This window comes from Acanthochromis polyacanthus, chromosome 11 (genome assembly GCF_021347895.1).
Source record: "Acanthochromis polyacanthus isolate Apoly-LR-REF ecotype Palm Island chromosome 11, KAUST_Apoly_ChrSc, whole genome shotgun sequence".
NCBI lineage: Eukaryota > Metazoa > Chordata > Actinopteri > Pomacentridae > Acanthochromis > Acanthochromis polyacanthus.
In genome coordinates this window covers 19,410,779-19,429,023 of record NC_067123.1, presented here as the reverse complement: position 1 = coordinate 19,429,023, position 18,245 = coordinate 19,410,779, and the positions used below count along the sequence as shown (strand labels likewise).

Genomic DNA, 18,245 nt, shown 5'->3' with positions numbered 1-18,245 from the left:
AAACTCATAATCAGTCAGTCTGCCTATTTAAAGGGAGACAAGTAGTCACCCTGCTGTTTGGTGAAAAGGTGTGTACCACACTGAACATGGACAACAGAAAGCGAAGGAGAGAATTGTCCCAGGACATCCGAAAAAAATGATAGACAAACATCTTAAAGGTAAAGGCTATAAGACCATCTCTAAACAGCTTGAAGTTCCTGTGACAACAGTGGCTCATATTATTCAGAAGTTCAAGACCCATGGGACAGTAGCCAACCTCCCTGGACGTGGCCGCAAGAGGAAAATTGATGACAAATTGAAGAGACGGATCGTTCGAATTGTATCCAAAGAGCCCAGAGCAACCTCCAAAGAAATTAAAGGTGAACTCCAAGGCCAAGGTACATCAGTGTCAGATCGCACCATTCGTCGTTGTTTGAGCCAAAGTGGACTTCATGGGAGACGACCAAGGAGGACACCACTGCTGAAAAAAACTCATAAAAAAGCCAGACTGGAATTTGCAAAAATGCATGTTGACAAGCCACAAAGCTTCTGGGAGAATGTCCTTTGGACAGATGAGACCAAACTGGAGCTTTTTGGTAAGGCACATCAACTCTATGTTCATAGACTCAAAAACCAAGCATACGAAGAAAAGAACACTGTCCCTACGGTGAAACATGGAGGAGGCTCAGTAATGTTTTGGGGCTGCTTTGCTGCATCTGGCACAGGGTGTCTTGAAAGTGTGCAAGGTACGATGAAATCTGAAGACTATCAAGGCATTCTGGAGAGAAATGTGCTGCCTAGTGTCAGAAAGCTTGGTCTCAGTCGCAGGTCATGGGTCTTCCAACAGGACAACGATCCAAAACACACAGCCAAAAACACCCAAGAATGGCTGAGAGAAAAGCGTTGGACTATTCTAAAGTGGCCTTCTATGAGCCCAGATCTGAATCCCATTGAACATATGTGGAAGGAGCTGAAACATGCCATTTGGAGAAGACACCCATCAAACCTGAGACAACTGGAGCTGTTTGCTCATGAGGAGTGGGCCAAAATACCTGTTGACAGCTGCAGAACGCTCATTGACAAATACAGAAATCGTTTAATTGCAGTGATTGCCTCAAAAGGTTGTGCAACAAAATATTAAGTTATGGGTACCATCATTTTTGTCCAGCCCTATTTCATTAGTTTGTTTTTTTTAAATAATTATGTTAATCAACAATTCAAAAGTGATGGCTGATTTTGATTATTTAATTTTCAATCAATTTTTATTTATTGTTACTTTTGTGAGTTTCAAGTGATTTCAGTGAGAATTGTGGGTTTTTCCTTCTTTAACTGAGGGGTACCAACAATTTTGTCCACGTGTGTACATGACTTGTGGCCACTTTTTCATGTCATCTGTATGTCACTCTGTAATAAGTCACGGATGCGGCAGACTTGATCCATTTCTGTTTTTTAAAGAGGTTTTCGTTACTTCCCACATCACTTTCTCAGTTGTAAACACCGCCATGACCGAGTTACCGGAAGTGCTACTCAAAACAGGAAGTCCCGCCCGTTGGAAAATGGGCGGAGCTGAATAAGGTGAATATGATTTATCATTCGTGAGCTCCGGGCTCCACCTGTTGGTTCTCTGTATTCCTCTCAATTTGTGTGTGTGATCGACACTGAAGCTTATCTGAAGTGATTTTATGAGTTCTTTATGAGTTCTTGGAGTGAAAATAATGTGAAAATGGGCTGAAAATGAAGTAATACCATTGTGCAGAGGGTATACAGAGGGTGTCCAACATTGACAGGGGCGGGGCATATCAGTACAAATACATGTGTGAAACACTCATTTCTTGTAGTATTGCTCTGAAATTTTGACCTGAACTATGTAAGACCCCAGGCTTTTGCAATATCGTGTTTTCAAGCTCTAACAGTGCTGCCACACTGATTTTCAGGTGTTTTATTAGGGAAAAAATGTAGGCGAGAAAAAAATTCATCCTAATTCAGTGTGTGCCAACATGAAATACTCTGTGCCAGTAGCACCTAGAGTAATTCTGACTGCACTGGGTGAAAATTCAGGTTGTCTGCTTTCAAATGAGACCCCAACCATGCATGTACTCCAAACAGTTCAAGAACAGCATTCAATTTACTTTCTGTACATCTTCAGTAGAAATTTCGGGCAGAAATTGCCTGTCCTTTAAAGCGTTAATTAGAATTCAGCCAACATTTATAAACACTGCTGCAAATGGCAATCCTGAGTTTCTGAATTTTCTGTAATGGGATCATTGCAACCCACGTGTCTTTGCCACGACAAATACTTTAAAATTATACACTGCTTTAAAATTATACACTGGCTGGGTACAAAACAACCTGCCTTGGTGGAAAACAGGTTTCAGATTCTCATCTGATAACTGCAGGATGATTTTTATTGGTAGGTGAGTGACTTACCTTCCACCAGTTGAAGGCATCCTCTGACAGGTTGTAGTTCACAGACAAAAATGGGTCCACAGAACTGGTGAAACGGTGCAGGAGCATCAGCTTATCTTCTGATAAACACTTCTCACAAGCACATGGGCTTTGTTGTTGAGAGTGGACCCAGACAGTTAAGTTGAAGTGGGTTCTTATGAACAGACTAACCCCGGTGAGAAACAGCAGTAAAATAAACACCTTAAATTTGAACTTCATCTTGGATTTGTCACGCTTGTGACTGGGAAACAGGTCCAATCTGTGGACAAAGTGTGTGGTGAAATGTACAAGTAAGTCTGTCTTATAAGGAAATCAAATGCACAAGTAAGTCTACAGTTATGAAGAAAACACTGTCATCATTTATTCATAGCCATACTCAGCAAAAGCAGTGAGAGAGCTGGGTCATGGATTCATAATATGAACTTAATAAAGAATAATAATAATAATAATAACAACAACAACAACAACAACAATAATAATAATAATAATTAGAGATAATATATGATGGTGATGATTATTATTATTAACATTGTTATTATTGGCTCCAGTGTTCACTTGATTCCTGTGGGACATATTCCTACTCAGTCACAAATAAACTCATAATACCTTTTTCAAACTGAAATCAAATAAAGTAATAATCGTACTTTTTAAACAAGAATCATCACTTTAAATGTGGAAATGTTATTTTAATTGATCTCTTACCTTAAATGAGAATCAATCAAGTTCTGGAAAATAAATGTAAATGTGCAAATGTTTTCTATCAGTATCAGAGGATGATAACTGTCTGACAGTTTGACTTCAAGACAATTGGCTGCAACTTCTTATTTGAAGGTTTTCTGTGAAGATGACACATCAGTGGCAAAGGGGAGGAGAGGTGTGGTTCTTGCATATGTGCTTAACAAAACACTGGTGATGAGGAAGAACTTTTTTTCTGCACAAGTGTTGAGTTTTTAACCTCAACCTTATCTGACATTATACAAATGATTTTTTTTAGCTCATTACACTCACAAAATCCCCTTTGTATGAAACTGAATTTCTAACCAACCGTAAAATTAATTGATTTCTTGTTAGAAGATTCAATGTGTGAAGAGGAAAGTTTCTTCTTGAACTCACTGAAGTCGAGAGAATTTAAGGTAAAAGCATGAAAATTTAGATGAGAATCAAAAGTAAACCGGTTTAACAAGCTACCTTTGCTTTTGCATTCTCACTGCAATTCAACCAGTCATAAAGGAGAGGAGGTGTGACTCATCACCCTGATTACCCAAAATAGAGAAGAAGATTCAAATATCTTATGAAAGGCAGAGCTTTATTTTCCCATATCTGACCAGAAGATTTTTGGGCATAAATGTAACCAAAGAGCAAGTTAAAATTGTTAATCTTGTCCCATTCTTCTTGAATTAGGGGAGACCGGGGCTTGTTGTCACACTTTTTACACTCATATATATATCTTGGAATCAAAACATCACATGTAAAAAAAAAAAAATGTACCAGATGAAAGACCAAAGTCTCAGGTATATATATTTTGTATTCATGTCATTTTCATATCTTGTGTCAGTGCAGAGTTATAACCAATCTAATGGATATAGTCACCATGTGACAAGTTGCCCCCCAACGGGTAAGTTGTCACACTATGTGGGGTAAGATGTCACATTGGATTTTGCAACCAATAAAATAAGGACAAAATGATTGCTGTTGTTATTTTTTTAATTGAAAGTGAATAAATGACAGTATTTCACTTTTATTACTAATGAAATAACATGAAACATGAAATAACGTGAAATATTATGCAACATGTTTCATTTTACGAACCTGACACTTAAACTGGTCCTGGAACAAAAGAAAATCTCACTAGTCAGACTCCTCATCTGAGTTGCAATTTTGGCATAGCTTATGTAGATTGAATTGCCAGGAGCACATGCATCTTATGAAATAACATGAAATAAAATGGAAATATTATGAAACGTGCATTATCAAACTGTCACTTAAACTGGTCCTGGGACAAAAGAAAACCTCAAACAAAACCTGAGCTCACTAGTCAGACTCCTCATCTGAGTTGCAGTTTTGGCATATGTAGACTGAATTGCCAGAGGTGCATTCTTCATGTGCCCATCCTTTGCATATCATGCACTGCACCCATGTTTCTCCTGGGCGGCTGTTTCCAAATGGCTCTATGCAGACCAGGCACAGGGACTCGTCTTCTTCCGATGAGGAGTCATCTGGAGTTTTTCTTTTTGTATCTGCCCTCTGTTTCTTCCCCGTGCTTTGCTTCTTTGGCATTTTAGATTTGGTTGCCTTACCTTTCTTTTTGAACAGTCTTTTCTTCCCTTGTGCCTGCCTTTCAGCTTCAAGTGCCTCCTTCACAGGTGTGTCAGTGAGAATAGAAGTTTTTCTTTTCTTTTTCTGCTGGGTAACTTTTTTTCTTGGACCAGCTTTTGGGTAAGGCCTAATATCCTCTGGAGTTAATGTGTTGGTGGAGGAGGCTAGGTTACTAGGGCCTGGAATAGCTTCTTGGTTGGTGCCGGGGCCTGGAGCAGCTGGGCCAGTGCTGGGTCCACGAATGGCTGGGTTGGTGCTGGATGGGTCGGTGCTGGGGCCTGGAATGGCTGGGTTGGTGCCGAAAGGGTCAGTGTTGGGGCCTGGAAAAGATGGTTCAGTTTCGGAGCCTGGAATGGCTGGGTTAGTGCTTGGGCTTGGTAGAGCTGGGTCCTGGTAGGGGCGATCTGAGACGTAAGATGGCGCAAATTCTGTCTCCAAGAACACATCCCTGTTGTAAGGCTGAATCCCTGTTGCCCGAAAGCCTGCCTGAATATTAAGTGGGGTTGCAGCCAGGGGATAAGCAGTTGCTACAATCCCAGGGATGTCATAGATGCTGAGAGTTTTCCATGGGTTGTTCCTCATCCAGGAATCAGAGACAGAGTTTACATGCTTTTTAAATGGCCCGTAAACACTTCTGTCTAAAGGCTGCAGCCTGTGTGAGCAGTAGGGTGGGAAGAACAACATGATAATGACATTCTCTTTGGCAAAATTCAGCCCATCAATAGAGAGATGTGAGCAGTGGTTATCCAGAAGGAGTAAGCAAGGCTTCTCCTTTGAGCACTTGGCATGTTCCACAAAATGCTTGAGGGAATCAACAAAGTGTGGTTCTTTCATCCACCCTGTGGGATTTGCTCCTCCTTTGCAGCCTGGTGGCCCATTGTTGACGAAATGATCACGAAAGTGCACCCGAGGAAATATGAAATAGGGGGGGATGCTGTTCCCTGTGGCTGAGACTGCACAGGCAAGGGTCACCAGGGTACCCCTTTCCCCAGATGTCAGTGACCCACCTGCTTGAAGCCACGCCTGGCTACCAAGCGGTCTGGTTTCTGTACCGTTGTCACTCCAGTTTCATCCATGTTCCAGATATCTCCTGGTCCCAGGGAATGTCTGGTTAACACTTTATCCAGATTGTCAAAAAAAGACTTCACATTCTCCTTGTTAAAGGCACTAGCTATGGCAAGGCTAGTTGCCTCTGGTTTTCTAAGAGAAAGTGAGGGGTGCCGCTTTAGGAAGCCTGTAAACCATTCAGCGCTGGCTTTTTCTTTGTCTGACCAAGCTTGTGGAAATTTCAGGCCCTTTGCCACCGCAAATTCATATGCCAGCTTTCTCACCTCTGATGGAGACAAACCAAAATATATTTCAGAGGATCTCTTGATATAGTTCCCAAGCTGCAGTTCCATCTCTGTGCTGAAAACCTGCCGTGGTGATTTGTACCCAACCACTGTAGTTGGGATAGCTGTCTGACCCTGAATTTCAGCTGGTGTGAATGTTTTACAGTACCGTGCCAAAGTACGGTAGTTGACATTAAAGTCCTTCGCCATACTCCTGATGGACTTGTGACCTAGGGTCACCTGCCTGACTGCCCTTAGCATCATGTCAGGTGCTGCACTGCCATGCTCTGTTTTTCTTTTATAACTCCTGACCATCTTCTCACTTTCTTCTCTCTTTTAAACCACTCTTTATCTGTAAAAATAAAGTAAAATTTTTATCAGGATGTGTTGATTTAAATTATTTTTGAAAGTTATTATTCTGGGGCAAGTTGTCACATGTGACAACTTACCCCCAAATGACTGTGACAAGTTGCCCCAAACGACCATGTTTGCTAATGCTAGCTCTATCTTAAAGTTCAGTTAAATCAGAACAATGACTGAGGTATGACTGGATGCCTTAATATCTACTTTAACAAGTCCACATGTATAACTGCTGGGATTTTTATCTGAATGAAACTTATTTCAAAAAAATATAGAGTTAATATTTTTTACTTTGGGTAGTGGAAAATGTTTAATTGGTGCTCATCTCAACTTACAATGTGTTGTCCTCTTCTCACTCAGTCCATGAGACCTGACCATGCAAAGGAAGAAAACTAGTATTCCACTTTTTAGTTGCGCCCTCTGGTGGAGAAGATAATTGCAGTGTGACAACTTACCCGTGTGACAACAAGCCCCGGTCTCCTCTACTGCTGTAATTATTCTGTTTTCTTTGGTTTACACTAGGGATGGCTCGATACCACTTTTTCACATTGCCCGGACTGGCAATCGGGAGAGGCGGGACTTTTCCCGGTGGCCTGCCTCCTTATTGGCCTGCCTGGACAGGCCAGCCACGACTGGCAGGCCAATGAAAAAAAGTTGATCGGCTTTTTGGTAGACAGGCCAGAGACAGCAGCGCTAGAAGCCTTACAGAGTACATGTTACGGCCTGCAGAAGCGGACGAAAAAGAGCAGCACACACAATGTAATGCTCCTTCGGCAACTCCAGTCCGAATTTTTATTACAAACAATAAGCATACAAACAATTCATGAACATTCAGATAATGAATTCATAACTATTACACAAATCTCAGAACATGTGAAAACACGATCCCAATCCACCACACACCACCGTCGTACGTATGACTATATTTCAAATATAAAATCATTTGCATTTGTATGTAGTACAAACAGTAATACAAACGTGTTTTTTTCTCTCTTAACCAAAATAGCAAAATGGCACAAAAGCACAGATTCTCACACTGGTTCTTTTACTGTATGGCACACGCCGTTCGCAGCTACAAAACACTGTACACGCCTAGCGGCTACAAAACACGGTACACGGCTCGCGGCTACAAAATAGCTTCAGTTAGCTGGTTAGCCCACCCAAACATTCTGTCTTCATAACCCGCTGAGTAATACTCCTGAAAACACACACACAGTTTATATATCACATCAATACAACTTATACAAACTCCCCGAAAACTATATTTAGCAGAGATCTCACCTGCAGAAGCGGACGAAAAAGAGCAGCGCACACAATGTAATGCTCCTTCGGCAACTCCAGTCCGAATGGCGCACAGCGGCGGACAGTTCTGCCTTCCGGCTCCCGCAGGCACGAGCAATCAAACACGATCAAGTCTAAACAAGCGGATCGCGGATCCTGGCAACCTCTTGGCTCACAGATCCTTCAATATTCATGTAGTCTCTCAAAGTTTGGGCATGTTTTTTACAACAGATTAAACAATTTTAACTACAGTATATTTAGCAGGTTCTAAATGATCATTTTAACAACAGTATACAGGAATATTTTAATCCCGCAGAACCCTCTTCAGGTTGGTGTAACTGTCTTTTTTCTTGTGACTTATTCATTCATGACTATCACACACACACCCACCCTCCTGTCACTCACACAAAGCACGTGCTCTGAGCTCTAAATCAGAAGGATAGGGATTGGTCAAAGTGACATTTTTTTTAGAAGAAACGTGCCATGATTGGTTAGTTGCTTTATGGCCCGCCCCTTCATAGCGAGAACGGGGAAGCATGCACTGCAGAGCCAGTGTTGCCAAGTCCGCTTATTATAAGCGACTTTGGGCTTGTTATTTTTGGAAAGTCGCTTGCAAATCTCGTCAGTCGCGGGTTGCGGGTTTTTGGGCTTGTTTTCTAAAGTGTAGTCGCTTATTTGGGCTTACTTTGCTGCCTGCATAAACCGCTCCTGATTGTCTCCCAGTTCTCCACAACAAAGCGAAACACGATAGTTTGTCCTTTTCCAGGATCCGTCCACTCCTCCGTTTCTCAGTTACCGCTCCCACCCACACATGCAGAGCAACACCTGTGGATGTTTATAGGAGCGATGTAGAGAAGACCCGACGCCAGGTACAGTGAATAGACCTCAGACCTCCGTGTCTGTGTCTCTGTGTGCCCACCTGCCCGGTCCTGTCGCGGGTTGCCTGGTGACAGACACTGCTACAGACGCTGCGGCAGCCGGGTCATTCTTACTATTTGGTGCCATTTCTGCCTTGTTTAAAGCTCATGTCCGGAGTTTCCGTTTGTTTTCAATTTATGTATCATTGTTTAACAAAGCTCAAATGTGTTAGTCTAGTTCGATACTATAATATAATGTTAGTATGACGCGATATGAAAATTTATTCATGAGGTCCGCCTTCCTCTCATAGACCCCCATGTTATTCCAAAAAGCGCCGGTCACTGCCGACCAATCAAGTTCGAGCTTCAGCTTTGTCATGCTGTCAATCAACGGTTACGCGCACAGCAAGCAAGCCCATGCAGAGGTGGGCGAGCTACGCACGACGCAACCGCGCGCACATTTGTTTTGCTTGTGGAGGAGCTGAGAGAGCATCAGGGATCAGCAACTTCCAGAAAAGTTACCAATCCCACGGCTTGTCAGGCCAAGAGACTGCAGGACGTTTTTTGGCTCGGGGTGCTCGCGTCGCTCCCCGACCATGGCCTCCATAGCCCGCTTCGTTTAGATGCCCGACCTCTGGAGGAAGATGTTGGGGCATCTGGGACATACTCTTCGTCAGAGGAGTCATGCAATTCTGAACTCTAGATAGAAATAAATAAACAATGTAACACATATACAAGCATAAATGCACTAAGTTTGATAAACAACGTCATCGAGAGGGATATACGAGTGTAATCACATATTGAAACTTTACTCGTTCGTCCTAGCAGATTCATGTTATTTTGGTATTAGGACAAGTTAGACTCAATACAGCATTCTAACGTAATTCCTTTATTATTTACTAGATGTAGAAGAGCGGAAAACAGCAAAACAAGCAAGATGCTGCAGCACTCCGGGCACTCCTCTCAGGTACTGCACATGGACAAAATTGTTGGTACCCCTCAGTTAAAGAAGGAAAAACCCACAATTCTCACTGAAATCACTTGAAACTCACAAAAGTAACAATAAATAAAAATTTATTGAAAATTAAATAATCAAAATTAGCCATCACTTTTGAATTGTTGATTAACATAATTATTAAAAAAAACAAACTAATGAAATAGGGCTGGACAAAAATGATGGTACCCATAACTTAATATTTTGTTGCACAACCTTTTGAGGCAATCACTGCAATTAAACAATTTCTGTATTTGTCAATGAGCGTTCTGCAGCTGTCAACAGGTATTTTGGCCCACTCCTCATGAGCAAACAGCTCCAGTTGTCTCAGGTTTGATGGGTGTCTTCTCCAAATGGCATGTTTCAGCTCCTTCCACATATGTTCAGTGGGATTCAGATCTGGGCTCATAGAAGGCCACTTTAGAATAGTCCAACGCTTTTCTCTCAGCCATTCTTGGGTGTTTTTGGCTGTGTGTTTTGGATCGTTGTCCTGTTGGAAGACCCATGACCTGCGACTGAGACCAAGCTTTCTGACACTAGGCAGCACATTTCTCTCCAGAATGCCTTGATAGTCTTCAGATTTCATCGTACCTTGCACACTTTCAAGACACCCTGTGCCAGATGCAGCAAAGCAGCCCCAAAACATTACTGAGCCTCCTCCATGTTTCACCGTAGGGACAGTGTTCTTTTCTTCGTATGCTTGGTTTTTGAGTCTATGAACATAGAGTTGATGTGCCTTACCAAAAAGCTCCAGTTTGGTCTCATCTGTCCAAAGGACATTCTCCCAGAAGCTTTGTGGCTTGTCAACATGCATTTTTGCAAATTCCAGTCTCGCTTTTTTATGAGTTTTTTTCAGCAGTGGTGTCCTCCTTGGTCGTCTCCCATGAAGTCCACTTTGGCTCAAACAATGACGAATGGTGCGATCTGACACTGATGTACCTTGGCCTTGGAGTTCACCTTTAATTTCTTTGGAGGTTGCTCTGGGCTCTTTGGATACAATTCCAACGATCCGTCTCTTCAATTTGTCATCAATTTTCCTCTTGCGGCCACGTCCAGGGAGGTTGGCTACTGTCCCGTGGGTCTTGAACTTCTGAATAATATGAGCCACTGTTGTCACAGGAACTTCAAGCTGTTTAGAGATGGTCTTATAGCCTTTACCTTTAAGATGTTTGTCTATAATTTTTTTTCGGATGTCCTGGGACAATTCTCTCCTTCGCTTTCTGTTGTCCATGTTCAGTGTGGTACACACCTTTTCACCAAACAGCAGGGTGACTACTTGTCTCCCTTTAAATAGGCAGACTGACTGATTATGAGTTTGGAAACACCTGTGATGTCAATTAAATGACACACCTGAGTTAATCATGTCACTCTGGTCAAATAGTTTTCAATCTTTTATAGAGGTACCATCATTTTTGTCCAGGCCTGTTTCATTAGTTTTTTTTTTTCAAGAATTATGTTAATCAACAATTCAAAAGTAATGGCTGTTTTTGATTATTTAATTTTCAATAAATTTTTATTTATTGTTACTTTTGTGAGTTTCAAGTGATTTCAGTGAGAATTGTGGGTTTTTCCTTCTTTAACTGAGGGGTACCAACAATTTTGTCCACGTGTGTAAAGGGGCGAAATCAGAGGGAGGGTGGGATCAACAGTGTTTTAGGAGATGCTGCGATTCAAACTCCGGACACGAGCTTTAATCTATTAAAAAAAATGTTAAAATTTCCAATTTTTTCATCTTTTATCTGAAGGATTACTTATCAAACTATAAGAAAACTATATTGGTCCAGCTCAGGATATCAATAATCTAATATTTTTACCAAATTCTTTGCATGTGACAGACGGCAAATGTCCACCCTGTTACGGGACATTCTCACATCTATTACTCTATGTTTCCAAACCACTCTAGCTGTAATGATTACATTTAGTAAGAGCTAAAATGTCCCTTAATTTACCCTTGAAATATCTATTTTGAGAAATATTAACAAAGAAGTATATGTACAAAAAATGTGATCTATTGTAAGGCACAACACAATTTGAACACATTTCTTTTCAATTTTAAGATAATTTCAATGGAATCTGCCTTTTTTTTGTGATTTCATTATACTAATTCGAAACTGCAAGTAAACACAAAGACATGCTAAATATTTCAGACTGTTTATCTAATTCTCATCAAAAAATAATAAGGTAACAGGGTGGACAGAGGAGTAACAGGGTGGACAAGATGTCACAGAATGGACCTAATATTTGTGAACAAAATTTTATTTAAAAAAGTACATTTATTTAACCTTTACATAAACATTAAAATGATTTTTTTTAAATACTTCCAACAAATAAATAAAAATATCATTAACTAGTCATATGAAAAACATCAAAAACTTCATTAGCATCAGCTTTGCATACGAATTCACTGAACAATATAATTCATTAACAATTAGAAATTCATTCAATAATTTAAAATAGGATATTCATTCAATGACTAAAAATAGGAAATTCATTCAATAGATAAAACAGAAATTTGATCAGTAATTAATGATAGGAAATTCATTCAATAATTAATGTTACTGTGTGTCCACCCTGTTACTCTACAAAACGGTAACAGGGTGGACGGTAACAGGGGGGACATTTAATGCTAAAGCTATCCCTTACTGCTAATGTGATCAAAAACAAGCCAGCACTTAGTGACAACCAAGGAAGATTTTTAACATATTTATTAACCATATTTTTGAAATTACCAAAAAATATAATTTTCTGCTATAAAACAGGGTAACAGGGTGGACATCTTATGCTTTACCACGTCAGTCAAGCATTCTAAAACACTTAAAAAAGGTTGTTTAAAGAGAGGTACTTACTTTGCTTCCATTAGTTTGATTTTCCCTCCAAAAGTGTAAGCTACTTCCTGTATCATGTGACTAGATGATGTATTGGGGGGCATGTGCAGAGATCTTTGTATCAAAGTAACAGGGTGGACATTTGACTTAGGGACACAACATATTTTGAATATTTTAAGCAGTAAAAATGTATAAATAACAAAAAATAACATTTGGGGAGGTAGATTATAAATGAAGCTGTGCAACAATAGTGAAACGTGTTGGGTTTATTTTATTACTATTACTTTTATATGTATTTTTAATTGAGCAAACATGATTTGGGACATGGGAATTTGGCCTACTTATCCAAAAACAAGGGTAATTGTTTAAAATTGAAATATTCGTGCATACAGATCATTGTATATTATGGTAGAGAACTGTTAACCATATAAGCCAGGCTTTTGAAAATTAGTATTAGGACATTTTTACCAAAAATATGCAATACTCTGTCATAGGGACTCAAATGGCACTTCGGTGCCATTTGAGTCCCTATGACAGAGTAGGGATGACCCAGCCGCGCGTTTAAAAATGCCTCCAGCCAAAACTCCACCACGTCCAAGAAGCAAAAACATTTGCAAAAGTACAGACGTGAGTGGGAAGACTCGAACTCCTGGCTTGACAGCGTTAGTGGCAATAGGTACAAGGCAAACTGTGTTTTCTGTTGCTCATAGACAAGCTGAAGTAAGGCAGCATCAGGAGACCAACATGTAAGAAACATGTGAACAGAGAGAACCCAACCAGCAGGTCACAGTTTATCATCCCTAATCATCTCCTGAAGTCCATATGGTAAGGGACACCATGCTGTGATCAGCTAGATTTCCTACAGTATCTGGTTGTGAATTTACCAGAGGATGCTTATAATCATATGGAGTTAGAACAGTCTCATAATTCACAAATGCACACAGAAGAATTCACACATGTAAACTGGGATTCACAAATGTAAACTGCAATCCACAAACAAATTAAGAAAGTTCACAAATGTATTTCTGCATTCACAAACTGCTTTTGTGTCTGAATCTTTTTTGAGACTGCTCTGCCGTCAGCTCGATCCACAAATGCATTTTTTTCAACACGGAAGTTTCTGTAGCCAATCAGATGTCTCCCTCCTTTCAGCCAATCACAAAAACTCACCCCACATGGGGGTGGGTGTACTGTTCAGTCAATCATATGAACGCGTCCGCACAGCGTTATACTTGACCGTGTCATTGGGCTGAAGAGTGAAGCTGCCCGTCGGAGAGACCATGGCGTCTGATGGGGACAATAGACCCTTTATTTGTTTACAAACATTGTGACGTTTTTTGTGGCCGGGGCTTATGCTGGAGGCAAAAGCTGAGCGAGAAGTCAAGCGGGACTGGGAGTATATAGTTTGCGCTGGGAGTTTGCAGCGCAAACTCGAGCATTTTTAACCCGTTAAACTTCAGTGTACCGCCGGCGGTACACCTACTAATTTGCATAGGAATTTAAAGAATGTCCGAAGGCTGCAAACGCGATTATATAAACACTATACGCCGATGGAAAGCTTAGATTCTCATGAATCCGCCGGTATAAACCACTTTCAGATGTGATTACCACAGCGGGTAATATAAACACATTTTTTGCGAGGCCACTGGAAATGCCGCTGCAGCAGTGGCATCTCGCCCAAACAGTGGCATTAACCGTGGCACCGCAGTGGTGCTACAAAAAGTGTCACTGCTTGCTGCCAGTGCCACAAATCGGACCTGCTGTCTCTCCAGAGACGATCAGCTGCAGTCAATTCCAGCCATTTTCAGTACAAAAAATCGCTAATATTCTATTTGTAAATAAAAAAATATGACATCTGAAAGTGGTTTATACCAGCGGATTCATGAGAATCTAAGCTTTCCATCGGCGTATAGTGTTTATATAATCGCGTTTGCAGCCTTCGGACATTCTTTAAATTCCTATGCAAATTAGTAGGTGTACCGCCGGCGGTACACTGAAGTTTAACGGGTTAAAAATGCTCGAGTTTGCGCTGCAAACTCCCAGCGCAAACTATATACTCCCAGTCCCGCTTGACTTCTCGCTCAGCTTTTGCCTCCAGCATAAGCCCCGGCCACAAAAAACGTCACAATGTTTGTCAGCAAATAAAGGGTCTATTGTCCCCATCAGACGCCATGGTCTCTCCGACGGGCAGCTTCACTCTTCAGCCCAATGACACGGTCAAGTATAACGCTGTGCGGACGCGTTCATATGATTGACTGAACAGTACACCCACCCCCACGTGGGGTGAGTTTTTGTGATTGCCTGAAAGGAGGGAGACATCTGATTGGCTACAGAAACTTCCGTGTTGAAAAAAATGCATTTGTGGATCGAGCTGACGGCAGAGCAGTCTCAAAAAAGATTCAGACACAAAAGCAGTTTGTGAATGCAGAAATACATTTGTGAACTTTCTTAATTTGTTTGTGGATTGCAGTTTACATTTGTGAATCCCAGTTTACATGTGTGAATTCTTCTGTGTGCATTTGTGAATTATGAGACTGTTCTAACTCCATATAATCATGCTGATGTGGTCATATACTCGACAATATTTTAGTGACTCAATAAATGCCTAAGTTGTTTATATATTTTTTAATGCTTTTAAGTTTTTAATAGACATTTATTGAATTGCCTATATGTAATCAATAAATGGACTTTGCCCATCTCAAGAAATACTCACTCAGAACTCTGACATGTTAAGAGTACTAAAGAAATAAATATATGCATACACACATAAATGGCTTGATACATTAATTGTGTTAAGAGAAGATTTGTATTTAGAAATAAATGTTTTTTTTAGAATTTATTTGTACAGTAATCTGCATTGAAATGCTTTTTTAAAAATACAGTCTACCACTCCTTGGGTGGTCGTGGCCCTGAGGAGCCGTGGTGGGCGTCCTTTATTGTCATTTCTGAAAGGTACCAGTCCTAGATTTTGCAAATGTGAGATACAGGCTCACCATGCAGTTTAGCATTTAATACAACATGGTGGCACGGAAAAGCACAAAAAAAACCTCTGAAACCTTCTCATCCACGAGGCTTACAGACGCTGGTTCCACCACTTCAAAACAAAACCACACAAGACAAACAAATGAGCTAAAGATCGCCACGTACACAGCCTGTCACACACATCCATCAGTGCTGTGGATCATCTTGGCGAATTAATTGGATCTACCTCGACTGACAAAGAAGTCATAATACACTTTTATTTTAATCAGAGCTTTAGAATCTAAGTTTCTTTTCATCAGAGTTTAAAAATTTAAGTTATTAAAAGGTTATATTGACAATTTACTGTCAATTTAGTGCATCCAAAAACAAATACATATTTTTACTGTTATCAAGAGGCGTCTCATTGACATGATGTGGCAGTTCAGCTGTTGGGCTTGTTTTGGGCTTGTTTCCATAGAGCTGGCTGCTTGTTTCTATCGCGAGATCTGGCAACACTGTGCAGAGCGGTGATATGAGTGAGGCGAGAGAGTGGAAGGAGTGAAGATTATGGAGCACCCTTAAGTTTACAAACGTTCGGTTCTTCTCACAAATGCATCATCAGACTTCAAAGGCCAAAATATAATTTTAAAATGTCTGGCCCAAATAAGCTCCACATGTGTCAGGTGGGTTGCAGGAAGCCTGAAAACGTTTGAGACCCCCTCTTCATGTAGGATAGGCAGTTGACTTACAATTTTCAGTTATAAAATGAACATTGGTGTTTGCATAAACTATTAGCGATGACCAGCTGACATCTAAATGATTTGCTGACAAAATAATATATATATTTTTTTAATTCCACATGTTATATAAATAATAGGAAAAGGAAAACATTGGAAAAATTGGTGAGGGTAGTGAAGAGATTACAGAAGAGAAAAGTACTGGACTGTATGGAGCTGTCGTTATGGTTGTGCTTAATAGACTTTCTGTCTGTTTAGTAGTGTTGTAATTGCGATAACATAACTGTAAAAGGCATATTTTTGGAAGGAAAAAAAACAAAATTTTGGTGCATTATCCCACGTGACACAACCCTTGCGGTGGCGGAAGTGGCCTGACTGATTGGAAATCTCTCGGCCTGAATTTCTTTCCCAGTCCGGCCCTGTCTGATACCGATATCGATACCGCAGCCTTCAGGATCAGCCGATACCGATCCGATACTGATATGATTCTTTTTGTCATTCTAAAAGTTGTTAATAATACATGAATGTAATTTGCTTGATACTGACATCTAAAAACACCACATTCATTGTACAACACCTGTTCTGGTCCCCTAAAGAAAGAAGGAAAACATGTGACAACAAGTTATGTGTAACTGCTGTGGCTTTATTAAAACTTAAAGCTCACATCGCTTTTAACAGCGTTTGTAAACACAACAGACCCAGCTGCACCATTCAAATGTTTGAAATAAAACTGCAATTTGGTGCACATATTTAAATTAAACTAAATAATCCCAGTGTATAAACAGAAAAATCACATTATATGTTGCACACTTAACTGAAGACATAAGTCAGTGTGTCGTTTGATGGATTTATTTCCTGTAAACAACAACAGAAAACATGAATGCTGTGCGGCGGATCTGGGGCGTCTGTCTGCTGTTTCATGGTGCAGCAGAACCTGCTTATTCTACGCCGCAGCTCGCACATATTCATTACAACCAAAATACAAAATGTACAACAATCTCCTTAGCCTCACAGTAGTAAACACAGTCGTTCTAGATTAGCTAAATTCAAATCATGTGTCGCCCTCGTGCTTGCGCTAGCGTGCCACCCCAGCCTGGCTTAGCCTAGCCTCTGACTGGCAACCTACAAATCACTCTCAATTACACCGGGTGGGAAAACACGGCCAAACTGTCCCACCAACAACACCACCATGACTCACATTCGTACACCAGTGCCCTCAACACATACCTGTAAACAACAACAGAAAACATGAATGCTGTGCGGCGGATCTGGGGCATCTGTCTGCTGTTTCATGGTGCAGCAGAACCTGCTTATTCTACGCCGCCGCGGCCTGAGGTTCCCTTGAGAGCAACTCCCTCTTGTGGCGGGCTGTATGAATTACATCTAAAGCAAATCTAACTGTGTGGCTCAGAAATGATGTACATTAGGAGAAAAGACAAGAAAATAAAAAAAGGAAACTGAAGATGAATAGCATAATATTACTACCAATTAAATACATTTTGAAGGGGTGGCCTATTTTACATCAGTATTTTCATATCCCCACACTCTCCCCTCAAACATTTAATGGCGTCCCGACATTCCAATATTATTAGTCCATTTGCTATACTTATGAATCTCATAGTCCAAGTTAATGCTAAGTAGAAGTCAGGAGTCCAAAAAGTTTCATGAAGGTGCCAAACTTCTCCAAGTTACTTATATGACACGTATCTCCTCTTCATGCCATATGTGCGCAGCAGGTGTTATCGTGCACTATAACAGTCCACTGCTTCTTCCCTAACATACCAGGGGTATCTGCAACTTCTCTGAGTAAGGTTTCTTAACATAGCAGTAACTTATTTATATAGCATGTCAGGTTGCTATTCCTATACATCCTCAGAACTTCAACTTTTAATAAAGATAAACAGTCAGAATAAACTTATGAACTTAATTATTTACATCGCAGATAAACAGATTACTTATTTATAAGATATGGTGGGCTGTCCCAACTTGTGGTAAGTAAACATTAGCTTAGGCTTTCTTATTCTCAAAGGATACTTTCTCTGCTGCACAGATGATGAACCAGGGTCATCTTGGTCACTGTCGGCAGACTCAGGAGAGTGATGATCTTCTCCATTTCTTTGTGTGTCGTCGTCTCTCTCTTGAATGTCAACCTCTGGCTC

The 18,245-nt window shown here is 40.6% G+C and overlaps 1 protein-coding gene across 1 annotated transcript in view; it reads right to left on the bottom strand.

The window, feature by feature from the left end:
• The window catches only part of LOC127536027 (CMP-N-acetylneuraminate-beta-galactosamide-alpha-2,3-sialyltransferase 1-like), a 34,790-nt gene extending 32,147 nt beyond the window's left edge, over positions 1-2,643 (bottom strand). The window contains exon 1 of the mRNA XM_051955227.1: positions 2,407-2,643. Coding sequence (XP_051811187.1) covers positions 2,407-2,643 — 237 coding nt within the window. The remainder of the gene's footprint in view (positions 1-2,406) is intronic.
• Positions 2,644-18,245: the final 15,602 nt, after the last annotated feature.